Genomic DNA, 13010 nt, shown 5'->3' on the forward strand with positions numbered 1-13010 from the left:
AAATCTCCCGCGAAAATTTCCCGCCTGACCTAACCGACGATTTTGCTAATGACTTTGGGGAGAGGGTACCGCAGGCATATAAGGACCCCCCGATGTCCCGCGAATTTATTCACCCTTTATACTGGGCCATAGACACTTCGCGGCGTATTTTGACCTGAAGGTTCTGAGATGTGAATAGAGTGGTCGGGGGCTACTAGCTAGCCTATGTCCACCCTGTACACACTCAGCCTTCTTGTAACACTTGTATACATTAGAATCAATTAGAATTTCAATACAATAGACTGAATAACAATTCATTTTAACTAATACCTATTAGAAATTTTCCTTTTAAAACAAATATAAATCATTTTACCAATTACTGGTACTTGCTAGACATTTAATATCAGACTTTAAATATTCTCCTTTCGGTTCTTTTAAATACAATCAAATAATTTCTTCAATTATCGATACTGACTTGGAATACTCCGCTTCGAATAAAATATTTCGAAATTATGTTGAAGGTTTAGGGAAATAAACATTTGAATTTTAGTCATCGTTCTTCTTCAGACTTGTCGAATAGGATATTGAAATGACTTTGAGCAATTGAAATTAATTTGAAATTTTTCATATATTTTCTCTGATATTGAATTTATTTTACGACTTGCTATTTTGTTTACAAATAATTTACCATCCAAGGAATTTGCATGAATTGCATGTTAAGTAGTTAGTTGATTTATTATTGTATATTGTGAGCTGATTTGGAACGAGTGCACTATGCCCACCCTAAATTAAACCGTCTCAGTAGTTTACCGTAATTAATAATCTATTTTCGGAATTTATACGAGAATTTTTGAATTTTAGTAAATACTAGAGTCAGTGCATCGCGTATTGAAATAATAGCTTCATCCCTAGTTCGTTTATTATTGAATATTTTTACGCGTTTAACTTATGCTTCTCCCCAATTCTCGTCGCGTATTTTATTCAAATTTTCTTATACTCTAGAATCGAGAAAGATATGAATTCGCGTTTTTTCTTTTGATTCTTTCAATTTTTCAATTGCATTACGCATTATTGCAATAATTTCTATCGTTACATTTAATTCTAATTGTTTAGCAGCTTTTCTGCTGCTATCGACCCTACATTTTACTGACACTTGTCGAACCGACCCTACATTTTACTGACACTTGTCGAACCGACCCTACATTTTACTGACACTTGTCGAATCGACCCTACATTTTTTTTTTTTACGTGGAGGTAGGCCGACTCTATGTGATAAACAATTGGCAACCAAACGGTGGCTCTCCCTCTACATTCGATAATGTGTACAGGTATTTAATGTAATTTTTTAGCAATTTGTTTTTGTAATTCATCCAAAGCGATATATTATGAAATTAAATTAATCACTCAATAAGTTTTAACGTTAGATTGTTTCCTCGATATGGTATGGCCATGGTGGTCATCAGTGAGTGCCTCAAATGTTTAGAATAATTAAAATAAAATAAATGTTGTCAACTAAAAATTTTGAACGTCATAGCTAGCTAGACATTATTTTCAATTGAAAAAAAAAAATTATAAAGCATTATACTGTAATCCTATGCTTAAAATGTATTTTCTTGTGGCCGCCTGACAGCAACCTGTAAATCTGGCGCGACAGTGAACGTGTTAATAAGTAAATGTTGTTCAAATTATATCGTGTCTGATATCATTTTCATCAGAAAAATCTCAGAAACATGTTAAAAAAAGTTCCAGATGAAAAAAAGTAAAATTAAAGAAATTATATTTTTCTATTATGATTTGTCGAGCCGTGTAATCTCGTAAAGGAAACCGACTGGTGTAGCGTTACACGCTTGACTGACAGCGAGCGAGATAACATGGGCGCAGCAATGACGCAGACCTAGGCGTAGGACCATCTATACTGTCACTTGTAGAATCCAAACTTACTGACTCTTGTAGAGAATTTACTGTACACTAAAGAATTGCAATAAATACTTTCTGCAAAATTCTTGTCCAACTTGCAATGCACAGTGGTCTCAAATTTTCTGTTATTCCGACTACCAATGCAGTGTAAACTGTTCTCTTTTTCCAACCTTTACAAATATTCCAACAACAACAGAAATTTCAAATAAACTAAAAAATTGCAATAAATATTTTCTGCAAAATTTTGGTCCAACTGGCAATGCACAATGATCCCAAATTTTCTGTTATTCTGACTACCAATGAAATGCAAACTATGCTCTTTTGCCAGCTTTCGTAAGTATTCCAACAACAGAAATTTCAAATAAACAAGAAAAAATTGCAATAAACATTTCCTACCGGGTACATCTCTCCATTTATAATTCGTACACATTTTCTCCATCGTCCTTCTTGCAACATCTCCTCGAACCCAAGTGAACCTCACGTACAAACTACAAACTACGAAGCACCAGCCGTACACCACCTGACATCAATCAATATTACACACTCACTAATGACCCGATAATTCGTTCCGATACCTCATCCCATGCTCATCTTTCTTCCAAACGAAAAACACTTAGCGTTCCCTGCAAGTAATCCCCTCCCCCCTCTCTGACTCGCTGTTCGATAATTTATATAATCGTCCATCGCTACCATCTTCCGATTCCCACAAAGCCAACCGATTGCGCCAGCTCGCAAATCGCCGCTCGATTACGTTAACGCATACGGTGTGCGTGGAGCTCCCCTAATCACAGCGATCAATTTCGCGTTCGCGAGACGGAGAAAGTATACATACGTATACATACACACGTGTGCATACGTTTACAGGTTGCAAAATAGCCTGTGGATCTCCCAGGCTAAACGACCCACTCGTTCTCCACTCGACTACGAATATGGCAAACTACAGTACGTTTGGATTATTTCGGAATGTGATCGGGCTCTAGTTTCTAACGTAACTCGGTGATTATAGGTTGAAATTGGAACACATACGATTGTTCTCCCCCTCCCCCCCCTTTTTCTGTAAGCCTGTTTATCCGATGTAACTGTGAATGACACAATGCGTAATAATCTCGAGTGAACGCGTAGGAGGGTGGTAGATTACGTTGGAACGTTGCGTGGTTGTATAGAGATCGGGTGATCCGGCATTGCCAGCGGGAATTCGATGCGTCGAACACGTTAAATCGAACGGTAGCTGGAAGGTAAGCGCTTCTAGGCTTCCGCGGCTGAATCAGGATATATCCGCGGGATCGTCGGAAATGAATTTCGATCCCGGCTAGCTGACAGTTCTGCGATTGCCGGGTGACGAATTGATAGGGCTCTGTGATGCTTGGATCTTGAAGCAAGGGACGGGTTTTGTCAATGACGATCTTTTTCATATTTAGAAAGAAATAGGTAGTACATTTTTTGTTGACAGTAGAATAGTAGAAAAATAGTAGATTTTTGGAAAGATTCTTAGAAAAATTCTGAGCTAACATTTACTCATTTGTCAAAGACGATCTTTTTCATATTTAAAAAGAAATAGTAGATTTTTAGAAAAATTCCGAGTTAACATTTACTCCTGTTTTCATACTCAAACGTTGCTAACTAATCGCAAATTAACTTGCCTAATAAAAGAAGTAGCTTTTCTTCGTCAATTTTGCCCTATCCAATGCACTCAACCTTTCATGCAAGTACAATTTCCAAAAAAGAGAAAAGAAGAAATCCAAAAGTTTCCTACTAAAAATCATTAGAAAATGAATAACAGATAATTCAAAGACACAAAAATAGCCGGTTTCACGGTCTATTTTCGACTTAAAATAATCGGTCAGCAAAGTGTCGAGAAAATCGAGGAATAATTTATTAGGCTGCTACGACCGAATGTGTATTTTCTCCCAAATTCCAGAGAAAAAAAATTTAAGGTTAGGTAAAACCAAGGATCCGATAAATTCGGGAATAACAAGAAGAAAAATACGTGAGAAATTCCAAAGGCTCCTTTCTAAAATTGATCACCGGTAACCGCACATCTCTCAACATCTTCATCCCGCCGCGATTTCCCATAAATAAGGATCATACACCGGGATCCACTTCACGCATCGAGTTATCCCCCTAGCAAAAAAGTCCACTCTCTTCATCTGCCTCGATCCAAACGCGCCAGCCAACGAGCAACCTTCGTGAATCGCCGGTGTATACGGCGTGTTGAAACACGCGATACAGAGAAAGTATAAGAAACTTGCCGAGAGAACTCTCGGACTGTACAATTTATTTCCAAGGCAGTCGGTCAACCGAAACACGGTTCGTTTCGATGAAATAAAAACGCGATCAGTGGACCAGCTGGCCGGCCATCTTTTACCGCAAGCAACAATTCACCGTGATCACGTTTGAAAAATAAGAAACGAAATAATAATGAACGATCGAACGTGTACTCCTGTCTACCTTGCTTTTTTTTTGTACTGGAATAATGAAAAAATCCTTTCACTCGATGAACTTGCATTGTCTGTACAAGTTAGACGTATCTCTTTCTGCTTTATTTTACTCTACAAATTGACGTTGCACACTTTGCTTTTTCTGTATTATTTTGCGATAGTTCCCACGTGTGTGTGTGGTTCGGAGATTTATTTCGACACTTAAAAAAGCTAATTTTCCCAGTAATTCTGGCATATATTTTCCAGGTCGTATATCCTTGAATTTGCATATTTTCTTTCACTTTATTTCTTCGTTCTACTCATTTTAGACAAACTCCTTTCGAACATATCTTGCTCGCTACATATTCTTGCACTTTTATATTTTCTCTCGCTTAATTTTTGTATTTTGCCCGCTCGTTTCAGACAAACTGCAGAAATAGAAATTCATCGAATCACGTCCAATAAAATCCTCGAGTGACCATGCTCCCTTCGTTCACACCACAATCTCAAGTACTACGCTCCAAACGCTCTTCTTCCACACTTCTAGCACTCTAGACTAAATACTCTTCGTTCACACGCCTATCATTCTGACTAAGAAAATTTCTCGATCACACTTGAAGCTCCATCACACTCTGGCTCTTAACAAACATTCGCATGAAACTTCCACTCCCCCGTATCTTCGCATCTGCATCATAAAGGCGTATCACAATCACAATTATCACAGCGTGAAGAGACTACAGGAACAGACGATGAATCAAACAGCCGAGAATACTATTGTCCGATAACCCTACGAACCCTCGACAACACCGATACGATTTTATTGGCCGTCGTTTCCGCTCTTCTATCGTGTCTCTCGTTTCCTCCTTCGATTTTCCTCGAGTTCGTTCTCGCGTACATCTTTCCCCCTTCCTTCTCGTTTTCTTTCTCCCTCTTTATTTTTGGAAAGTCTAAGAAAAGAAAATGGGATCTTTTCGTAATTCCTGGACCGGCAATTCAAGCTCGGAGGAAAGTTTGCCACGGTACGGAAAGACTGATGAATACGAATCAGCGGACGGTCGACTTTTTAATTACAAGCCGTCTTCTACCGGTGTAAGCAATTTTCCGCGCCGCCTCCCATCGATCTTCGAGATGACTGCGGATAAATGGCCGCTTACGAAACTTCCCGAAGAAAGGCGATGCCGCGCTCCACGGGGGGAAAGGAACACGGCCACGGTCGTTGCTCGATGGATGATGTGTAATTCCGATTGCGAGAGACTTTCGTTCCGCGCGCCCGTCCCGTAATTAACCGGCGCGAACACCACGGAGAAAATTGGGGTGGCGAACCGCGCGAAATGGACCGATCACGGATCATTTTCATCCACCAGCAGATTTATTCCTTCGAGTTTTCTCTCGTTTCAGTTAGCGATGTTTAAGTAACGGGTTGAATTTTGCGGTGGGACGGGAAATTCGGGGCTCGCAGAGTTGTTGAGTGATTAGTCGTAAAAGGGTTAACACTATAAACGGTGTTTTTGAGATTCCCTTAAAATAAGTCAGTCAGCGTATTACTGATTTTCCAATACAGTGAAGAATATTATTTAGGCGAATATTAGATTAGGATATTTCTTTCGTTCAACTCATCGATGTTTAAGTTGTGGCGGGTACGTCGTCGTCAACAAACCCTTACCGAACCTCGTCCTATTCTTCCACGCGAACTTTCTCTCTTCCAACTCCTTCCGTTCTTTTATCTCTCCCCGAGTTAAGACTTGCCTTCGTCCTCGAGTAGCCTAAGAAGCGCACATGAGGCATCCAGGTTCGCACGAGGACGAACGAATTTTCCGTTTCCACCACTTTCTCCACTTCTATCTTTATCTATCGCTACTCCTAACAATATAAAAACCCAGTACGCCTACACCTCCGGACAGTTTTTCCTTTACCGACCATCGCGACGTACCCGCCGAACCGCTGCCGCCGGGACAAGTAACAAAATAAACGATCGTATTTTCTGGACCAATTGTACGCCTGTACGACCATACACTTATACTTTAATAAATTGAGGTGAAAACAGGGTAACGATGTTCCTCACCCACCTCAAAGTAATGGGTTGAATTTTGCAATGAGAAGAGAAATTCGAGGATTTCAAAGTTGGTGGTGATTAACCCTCTCTTAGTCATGAGTCATAAAAGGGTTAACACTATAGATACTGTTTTTGAAATTTTTTCAAAATAAAGTTGTTGAGCGATTAGCCCTCTCTTAGCCATGGCTCATAAAAGGGTTAATACCATAAACAGTGTTTTTAAGATTCCTTCAGAATGAGCTAGTCGGCGTATACTAATTTTCCAATACAGTGAAGAATATTATTTAGAATATCAGATTAGAATGTTAGATATGTAGGAGAGTCTGGGATGGAGAGAGGTTTGGCGGAATCAGATGATAAAGGCGAGAGACGAGACAGTTTTAATTCTAATAAATAACTAATAATGTATTCTACACGGACACGAGTCCTATTTTCAACAACGCTCCTTCAATATACTTTTCTCACGCAAAGTTCGTTTCCCACACACACTATTTTTCCACAAGCTATCCGTTTTAAACCTTCCCTTGACGAGAGCGTTTCTTCTCCCCGCCAATTAGGACTGTTCTCGAACGTACCCCTACGACGTTCCCCTTCTACCGCGATTTTTGGCGGAAAAACCGTTTCGCCCGGGAACGTCGCTTTCCGTCCTTTACTTCTGGTGACCAGATTTATGGCACGTCTTACCCACGGTCACATCGGCACCATAAACCTGGCCACCGTCCCGATCGGCGCGGCTGACGACCACGTGGGCCGCCCCAAACCCTAAATTTTGCCTACAGATAGAAGGTTAGAATATTATTTAGGTGAATATTAGATTAGGTGATCCCATAAGTAACGTCGCTTCTTATCTTGGTCCGATGTTTACACCCGCTAAAAGAAAAATTTTTTAAAATTTGCTTTTCCTAGGTTTAATTCACAATCTGTAGAAGAAGATTTGGTAAACTTGTGTAGCAAGTTTGAAGCTGCGCTCCACTATTTAAATTACAATTAAGTTTTACGAAGAACAGTAGACAACTTATTTGCACGTCTAATAAAGAGCAATTTCTCACAACGTCCGACGAATGATTCGGATGTGTCAATCGTAGATACCATGCGGTGAGCTAACTAATTGTGCAATTCCGGTTACAACGCATTCGCTGTACTCGTTCGTAATTAATGAGTGTAGATTGCAATGGGAATAGTCAACTGGTGTAGCATCGCATAATTAAGATCGATGAGTCAAGATGCACCACTCTTCAATATTTCCTTGATATCGAAGAGAAGATAATTTCGAGATTAACAACCGATCTACCAAAAAGTACAACAACTTCAACGTCTCTAATTAAAACCACGTATCTACTAAAATTCCCGTTCCATTAAACGCGAAATATATGAATGAGAAAGTCTACCAATTCTCCCACAAAATGATTATATCTCCTTTAACAACCGTCGGAATATATAATTTCGATTGCAAATCGTCCCAATTAAAGCGCCCAAGCACCGGAGATGAAAAGTCAGCCGGCAAATGACTGTGCACGCGCGCCAACTTTAACACTTATCGCGAGGGTTTTCCCCCGGTAATGTCCCAATAAACAAGATTTATTCGATATTTCCATAGCACTCGGCGTGAAATTGACGATTAGAAGAGAAAGATTCGGCTTAATGAAGACAGCGATAACCACTCTAGCGGCGACAGGCGGCCGAGCCACAAAGTCCAAATTAAAAGTCCAATTTCATCCCTCTAACGGCTCATCTGAAAGTCTGATTTAATCGCTCGCCGGGCCCGCCAAGATTATTCACCAAGGGTTCGAATCGAATTCGTATCGCAAATTGTCCCGCATTAAAATTGATTCTCCCGCTTGTCTGCCGTACGCGTGTGCCTATTTACGAGCAATATCTCTCTCCCCTTTCTCTCCTCGTCGTCTTTCACCCCCGTCGTCCTCGGCAGTGCCGTAATATTAACCGCGTCGTAATCGCTTTTCTCTTCTTCTTTTTTTCAATAACGAGTTTCTGACTTTTCATCGTTTCGTAATTCTCGCGGGCTGACGCGGCCGTTCCGGCAGAAACGATGAATAATGAATCGCGCGCGGCGGCTCGATCGGGCGAATTTGCATGCGTTACACCCCGCGTAAGGTGAAAACAATGGCCCTCCGCTTCCGTTTCCATCCGACGCGCGAGTCACTTTCGCGGCTCGGAGAAAGAAGCTCGAAGAAACTAGGAAACATTGTCGAAAGAAGTTAATTAACACGGTGAAGTGAATTTTAGCGGGGATACGGAAAAATTCGGGTGCTCTCTGTTCACTCGTGGACAATTAAACGAAGATACTTGCTAGGTAATTTTTATTAACGTTCAGACTCTGTACCGGCGTCTTTATGTGCCAATTCATCGTTGCAATATGTATTCCGTTTAACTAGTCTTCATCTCCTTAATTCGCTGGAAGAACTGCGATAAGGGTCAATCTCTGCGCGACACAGCGTCGTTATTAACGAGACCGAGAGTAAAACAACCACCCGTTATGATCAATCGACACTGTGGCATCGGAGTCAGACGGTTATTGGAAGCTTTTTGTCGTTCCATTGAAATATGGACGCCTCAGGAATGTTCTTTAGGTATATGACAATTTTCTAACTACTTTTCGTGATACTGGTAATCATTTTTTTTGCAAATAATGAATTAAACATCTATTGATCTTAAACGTATAGTTGGTGGAAGAAATATATGCAACAAGGTCGTAAAATCCTATGAGAATAGAAAGAAATCTCCTGAAGTCGTCCAAATAAAAGACATTTCACGTTCGTCATCTCTTTCTTTTACTGTTTAAGGTCATTTCAGAGTTATTATGTCACAGGTCATTGAACTCGTCTCAATATCAACTAGAACGTCCATATGAATACTATCGTTATAAGTGAAACACCTCGTAGATCATCGTTATTTTTAATTTCCTTTCGTCACAATCCTTCATACCATTTGTTTGAGCTTCGCGTTACGTTTCTCGCGAGCACTCTGACTTAGTTTTAACTTAATAATTCTAAGCCTGGTTGAAATGATTGATTTTAACCGTTGTGGTATGGCTATGTACGATTTGTTTCGCTAGTGTCCCTTTGATTGATTTTCGATGTGTTTTAACTGATTGTCTCCTGCTCCGCGCAAACTGGTCCTTAAATAATGCGTGCGGAGGGCAGTGACGGGGGATGACACACACGGATTGGTCTGTATAATGAAATGTTAGGTTGGAAAGGGAAGACGGTCGGGTTTTTGATTGGTGGCAATCACCCCCAAGCTGACCGTCTCCAAGTCCCTTGGTCACCCCTAGGTACCGAGGGCACCTTCGAGTGACGTCAGGGAAATTCCGCGTGTCTCGACCGTAGCAGGTAAATAACCTTATGAAGCGCCTTGACCCTACTAAACATGCGAAAACTAAATTCAAAGGCCAAAAATGTTAATCCGCGAACAAAGGACAACGGTGCTCGTCGAAGACATTATGGAAGGTAACCGATGGTCGATGGCTTCATTAACTCATTATTGCTACGGGCCAGTTCAGAGGTTCGTAGAAGATTGACGCTAACAGTTAAACTCTGAACTGGTTTATGGCGTGTCGTTTTGGAGAGAAAATTAACTGTGAAATCGGCCTCAACACCATTAACCAAATATCCACAGGTGCGTATTCAAATTAGCAAAGTGTATTACTGAGGCAATTACAGCTCAGAACAATACCTCATCGACGTCTCATCGAACCAATACCGAATCGTTCAACAGCGTCACAAAGACAGCCCTTCCCCATCGAGTTTCCCGACATTCTCAAGATCCGTCCACACCTATACCTATCGCCCACGTTGTACAAATTACATCCGCGTCCTCCCGATTGAAATTTCAAGAAGCCCGGAACGAGTGTGCCGGCTTATTCTCGAATCGGCACGCCATTAAAATCCTCATCCGTGAGGGCAAATTGATCTCGTTAGAACCGGACGAGACCGATGTTGCAGCAGCCAATCTATTTCGATTCTACCGGCTCTCCCCCTCCTCCCAAGATATTGGCCCTCTTCCGACTGCCCATGTGGAACTTACCGGTGGTGGAGTTGATGAGAAAATAACCCTCCGGATTGCCGCTGGTGATGGAAAAGGTGAATTGTTGGGGCGAGACGTCGCGATCGAACGCCCGTATCTGGAGAACGTTCACGCCTGCCGGCGAGTTCTCGGGCACAGACGGATAGTAGACCGGCACCTCGGTCAACGGTGTGTTGTCGTTCTCGTCCAACACCTCCACGTACACCTGCACGGAAACCGGCTGTGAATTATTTACGAGACGTGGAGAACGTCCCTGCGACCGCTACTACGCGAAAAAATTGAAAAAAATTGTCGCAGGCTTGTGAAATCGGGAGGGAAGCTCGTGGGAGCGTGTATCGCAACGTCGAGCACAGCAGATCATCGAGAATCGAGCGGAGAATGCACTTTTTCCACTTATGAAAAGATATCGCCAATCTTGAGTTAGAAGTAATTAAATTTTGGAATTTCAATTTTTAATTATCGTCATCAGCGTCGAATGAAAAAATATCGCTAGAATTTAAGGTGTAAACCTTTAATTATTGTCATCGGCGTCGATTGTAACATTTAATTTAAATTTCGGAAGGAATTCGTTTTTCAATCACCGGTGAATTTAGGTTAGATTGGGCTACCACAGGGCGGCAATTACCGGGGAAATGAATTTCAACGTGAAGCGAAGCGAGAAGAGAAGGAACGTTTCTAACGTAGATTGTATCGTGATAATTTGTATGTAACGTGTTAAATTAATCTGGTAGAAGAATGCAGTTCATAGTGAATAAGTAGCAAGAATAAGAATATATACCATTGATTACAGTATATATTTGAAATTGCTCATTATCAGAGGGTAGAGAACTAACTGTTCCTCTCTCCTCGAGTAATAGAAAGTCCTTTTTCCCGATCTGATAATACGCGTAGCGATATCAAGGAAGGAGATAAGCGGTTCGAAAAATGTTCCCACGACCTGCTAGTGGTCGATCGGGGAAATTGCTTCTTCGACTGGCCATCGCTCCCATTTTAATAGCTTATGCAGCTGGAAAGTAGAAAATAAGTAGTCGCTTAACACTTTTCCGATACAATGGCGAGACTTTGACGGAAGTGTTTATGGTCCACCGTGAACGACGTCGTAACCCGGAATTTTCCGGCGAAACACCATTTCTCGATCGCGCGAACGACGAAATTCTCCCGTGATCGCGAGGAAATTCATTTCAAAAACGACACTAAACCCCTCATCTCCTCGGTGAAATAAAATTCCCTCCGATCGCGAGGTCTGCTGTCCTCCAAAAATACAAAATATCAAAATAAACTCGACAAACTCACCGCAAATCGAAAAAAAAAAACGAGTCCTCTCCATACTAACCTGCAAACTCGAGCTCAAAGGAACAACTCCGTGATCCTGCGCGAATACAGTCAACCAGTATCCTCTCTTCGACTCGACGTCCAGCACAGCCTTGGTCTTGATGTTCCCTGAAACACGAAATCACCCAGTCAGCAAGATCCTACGATAAACCATGCTTCCTGTACGAAGCAATCGTCGTCGGTGATTAATTAAAATCAAGGTAGGTTCGATATAGGCGACCGGTCTCACGATATCGTTAAAAATCGCGACAGATAACGCCTGAACCTTTTCACCTTTCCGCGATACCTCTCTAGGCGAGTTGAATGGGAACAGGTCGCACCACGGTAGCGATAGAAATTTGAAAAAAAAAAGGAGACAGAGGCGGAAAGATCGAAGTATGGGAAACACGCGCGTATGTGTGTGAAGTAGGAGAAAGATGGAAATAGGTGGTATTACCACCTTGCGAGATAGCTGGCAACAAGGAGCGATATGAAATGACGTGCACGTACATGGCTAGTTGCCAGCCGGGATAGCGGAAAAATTGGACTGCATTCCTTGTGTTAACACGTCGGTAGCACGGTGTTCCGCGTGTCTTCGATCGTTTTTGCCAGATTCCGATGCCACTTTTTGCCGAAGGTTGCACACGCCGTCAATGGACGCCCGCTTGGTTTATTACGGTATTAATGTAAAAGATAGGCGGCTCGCGAGCAGAAACGGGTATGTGTACAGACGGGGTAGCGTGATCGAGGGAGGACGAGGGGTACTCGGAGGAAGGTAGAAGGAGGTTCTCGATTAATTAGCAATCGGAGATGTTACGTACGGGAGCAGATGTAGATCGTAATCAAGATTACCCCCGATTTGTTCTGTCAGTAAATTGCATCTTCGGATTTCGCTGCAGCGTCTTCATTAATCCCCGATGTTTCGCGTGCCTCTTTCGACCGTGTCGGTGGGACGAGCGCGCGCGTGTGTGTCGGTTAGGCCGGGTATAATATCGAGCTCGTAATTTCGCGATATCGATTAATTATCGAAGCCAGGGCGAAATTCCGCCCAGCGGGAACCCGATGCGCGTCGGTGTGTCCCGGGGTTATTTATAGTCCTCGTTTCGGCTGAAATTCACGGCCGTGGAATCGCGACTCAACGGCAGCATTTTCGCGTCGAAGATGCGTGTGCCGCGCGTGACGCGAGAGATAGCCGTTCAATTTATTCCATTATGTATATATCGTTGGGTGTTTAGACGGATAGAAAAGTTGCAGCGTGGAAGGGACTGTGCTTCGTTTTTGTGCGCGAG

The 13010-nt window shown here is 42.1% G+C and overlaps 1 protein-coding gene across 1 annotated transcript in view; it reads right to left on the minus strand.

Moving 5' to 3' along the window:
* Positions 1 to 11851, minus strand: part of LOC108571532 (fat-like cadherin-related tumor suppressor homolog) — a gene marked incomplete at its 5' end in the record, with an annotated part of 96836 nt that extends 84985 nt beyond the window's left edge. Inside the window, 2 exon segments of the mRNA XM_017933592.1 lie at positions 10411 to 10615; positions 11744 to 11851. Of these exon segments, the coding sequence (XP_017789081.1) occupies positions 10411 to 10615; positions 11744 to 11851 (313 nt within the window).
* Positions 11852 to 13010: the final 1159 nt, after the last annotated feature.

This window comes from Habropoda laboriosa, unplaced genomic scaffold, assembly GCF_001263275.1.
Source record: "Habropoda laboriosa isolate 0110345459 unplaced genomic scaffold, ASM126327v1 scaffold40, whole genome shotgun sequence".
Classification (NCBI taxonomy): Eukaryota; Metazoa; Arthropoda; class Insecta; order Hymenoptera; family Apidae; genus Habropoda; species Habropoda laboriosa.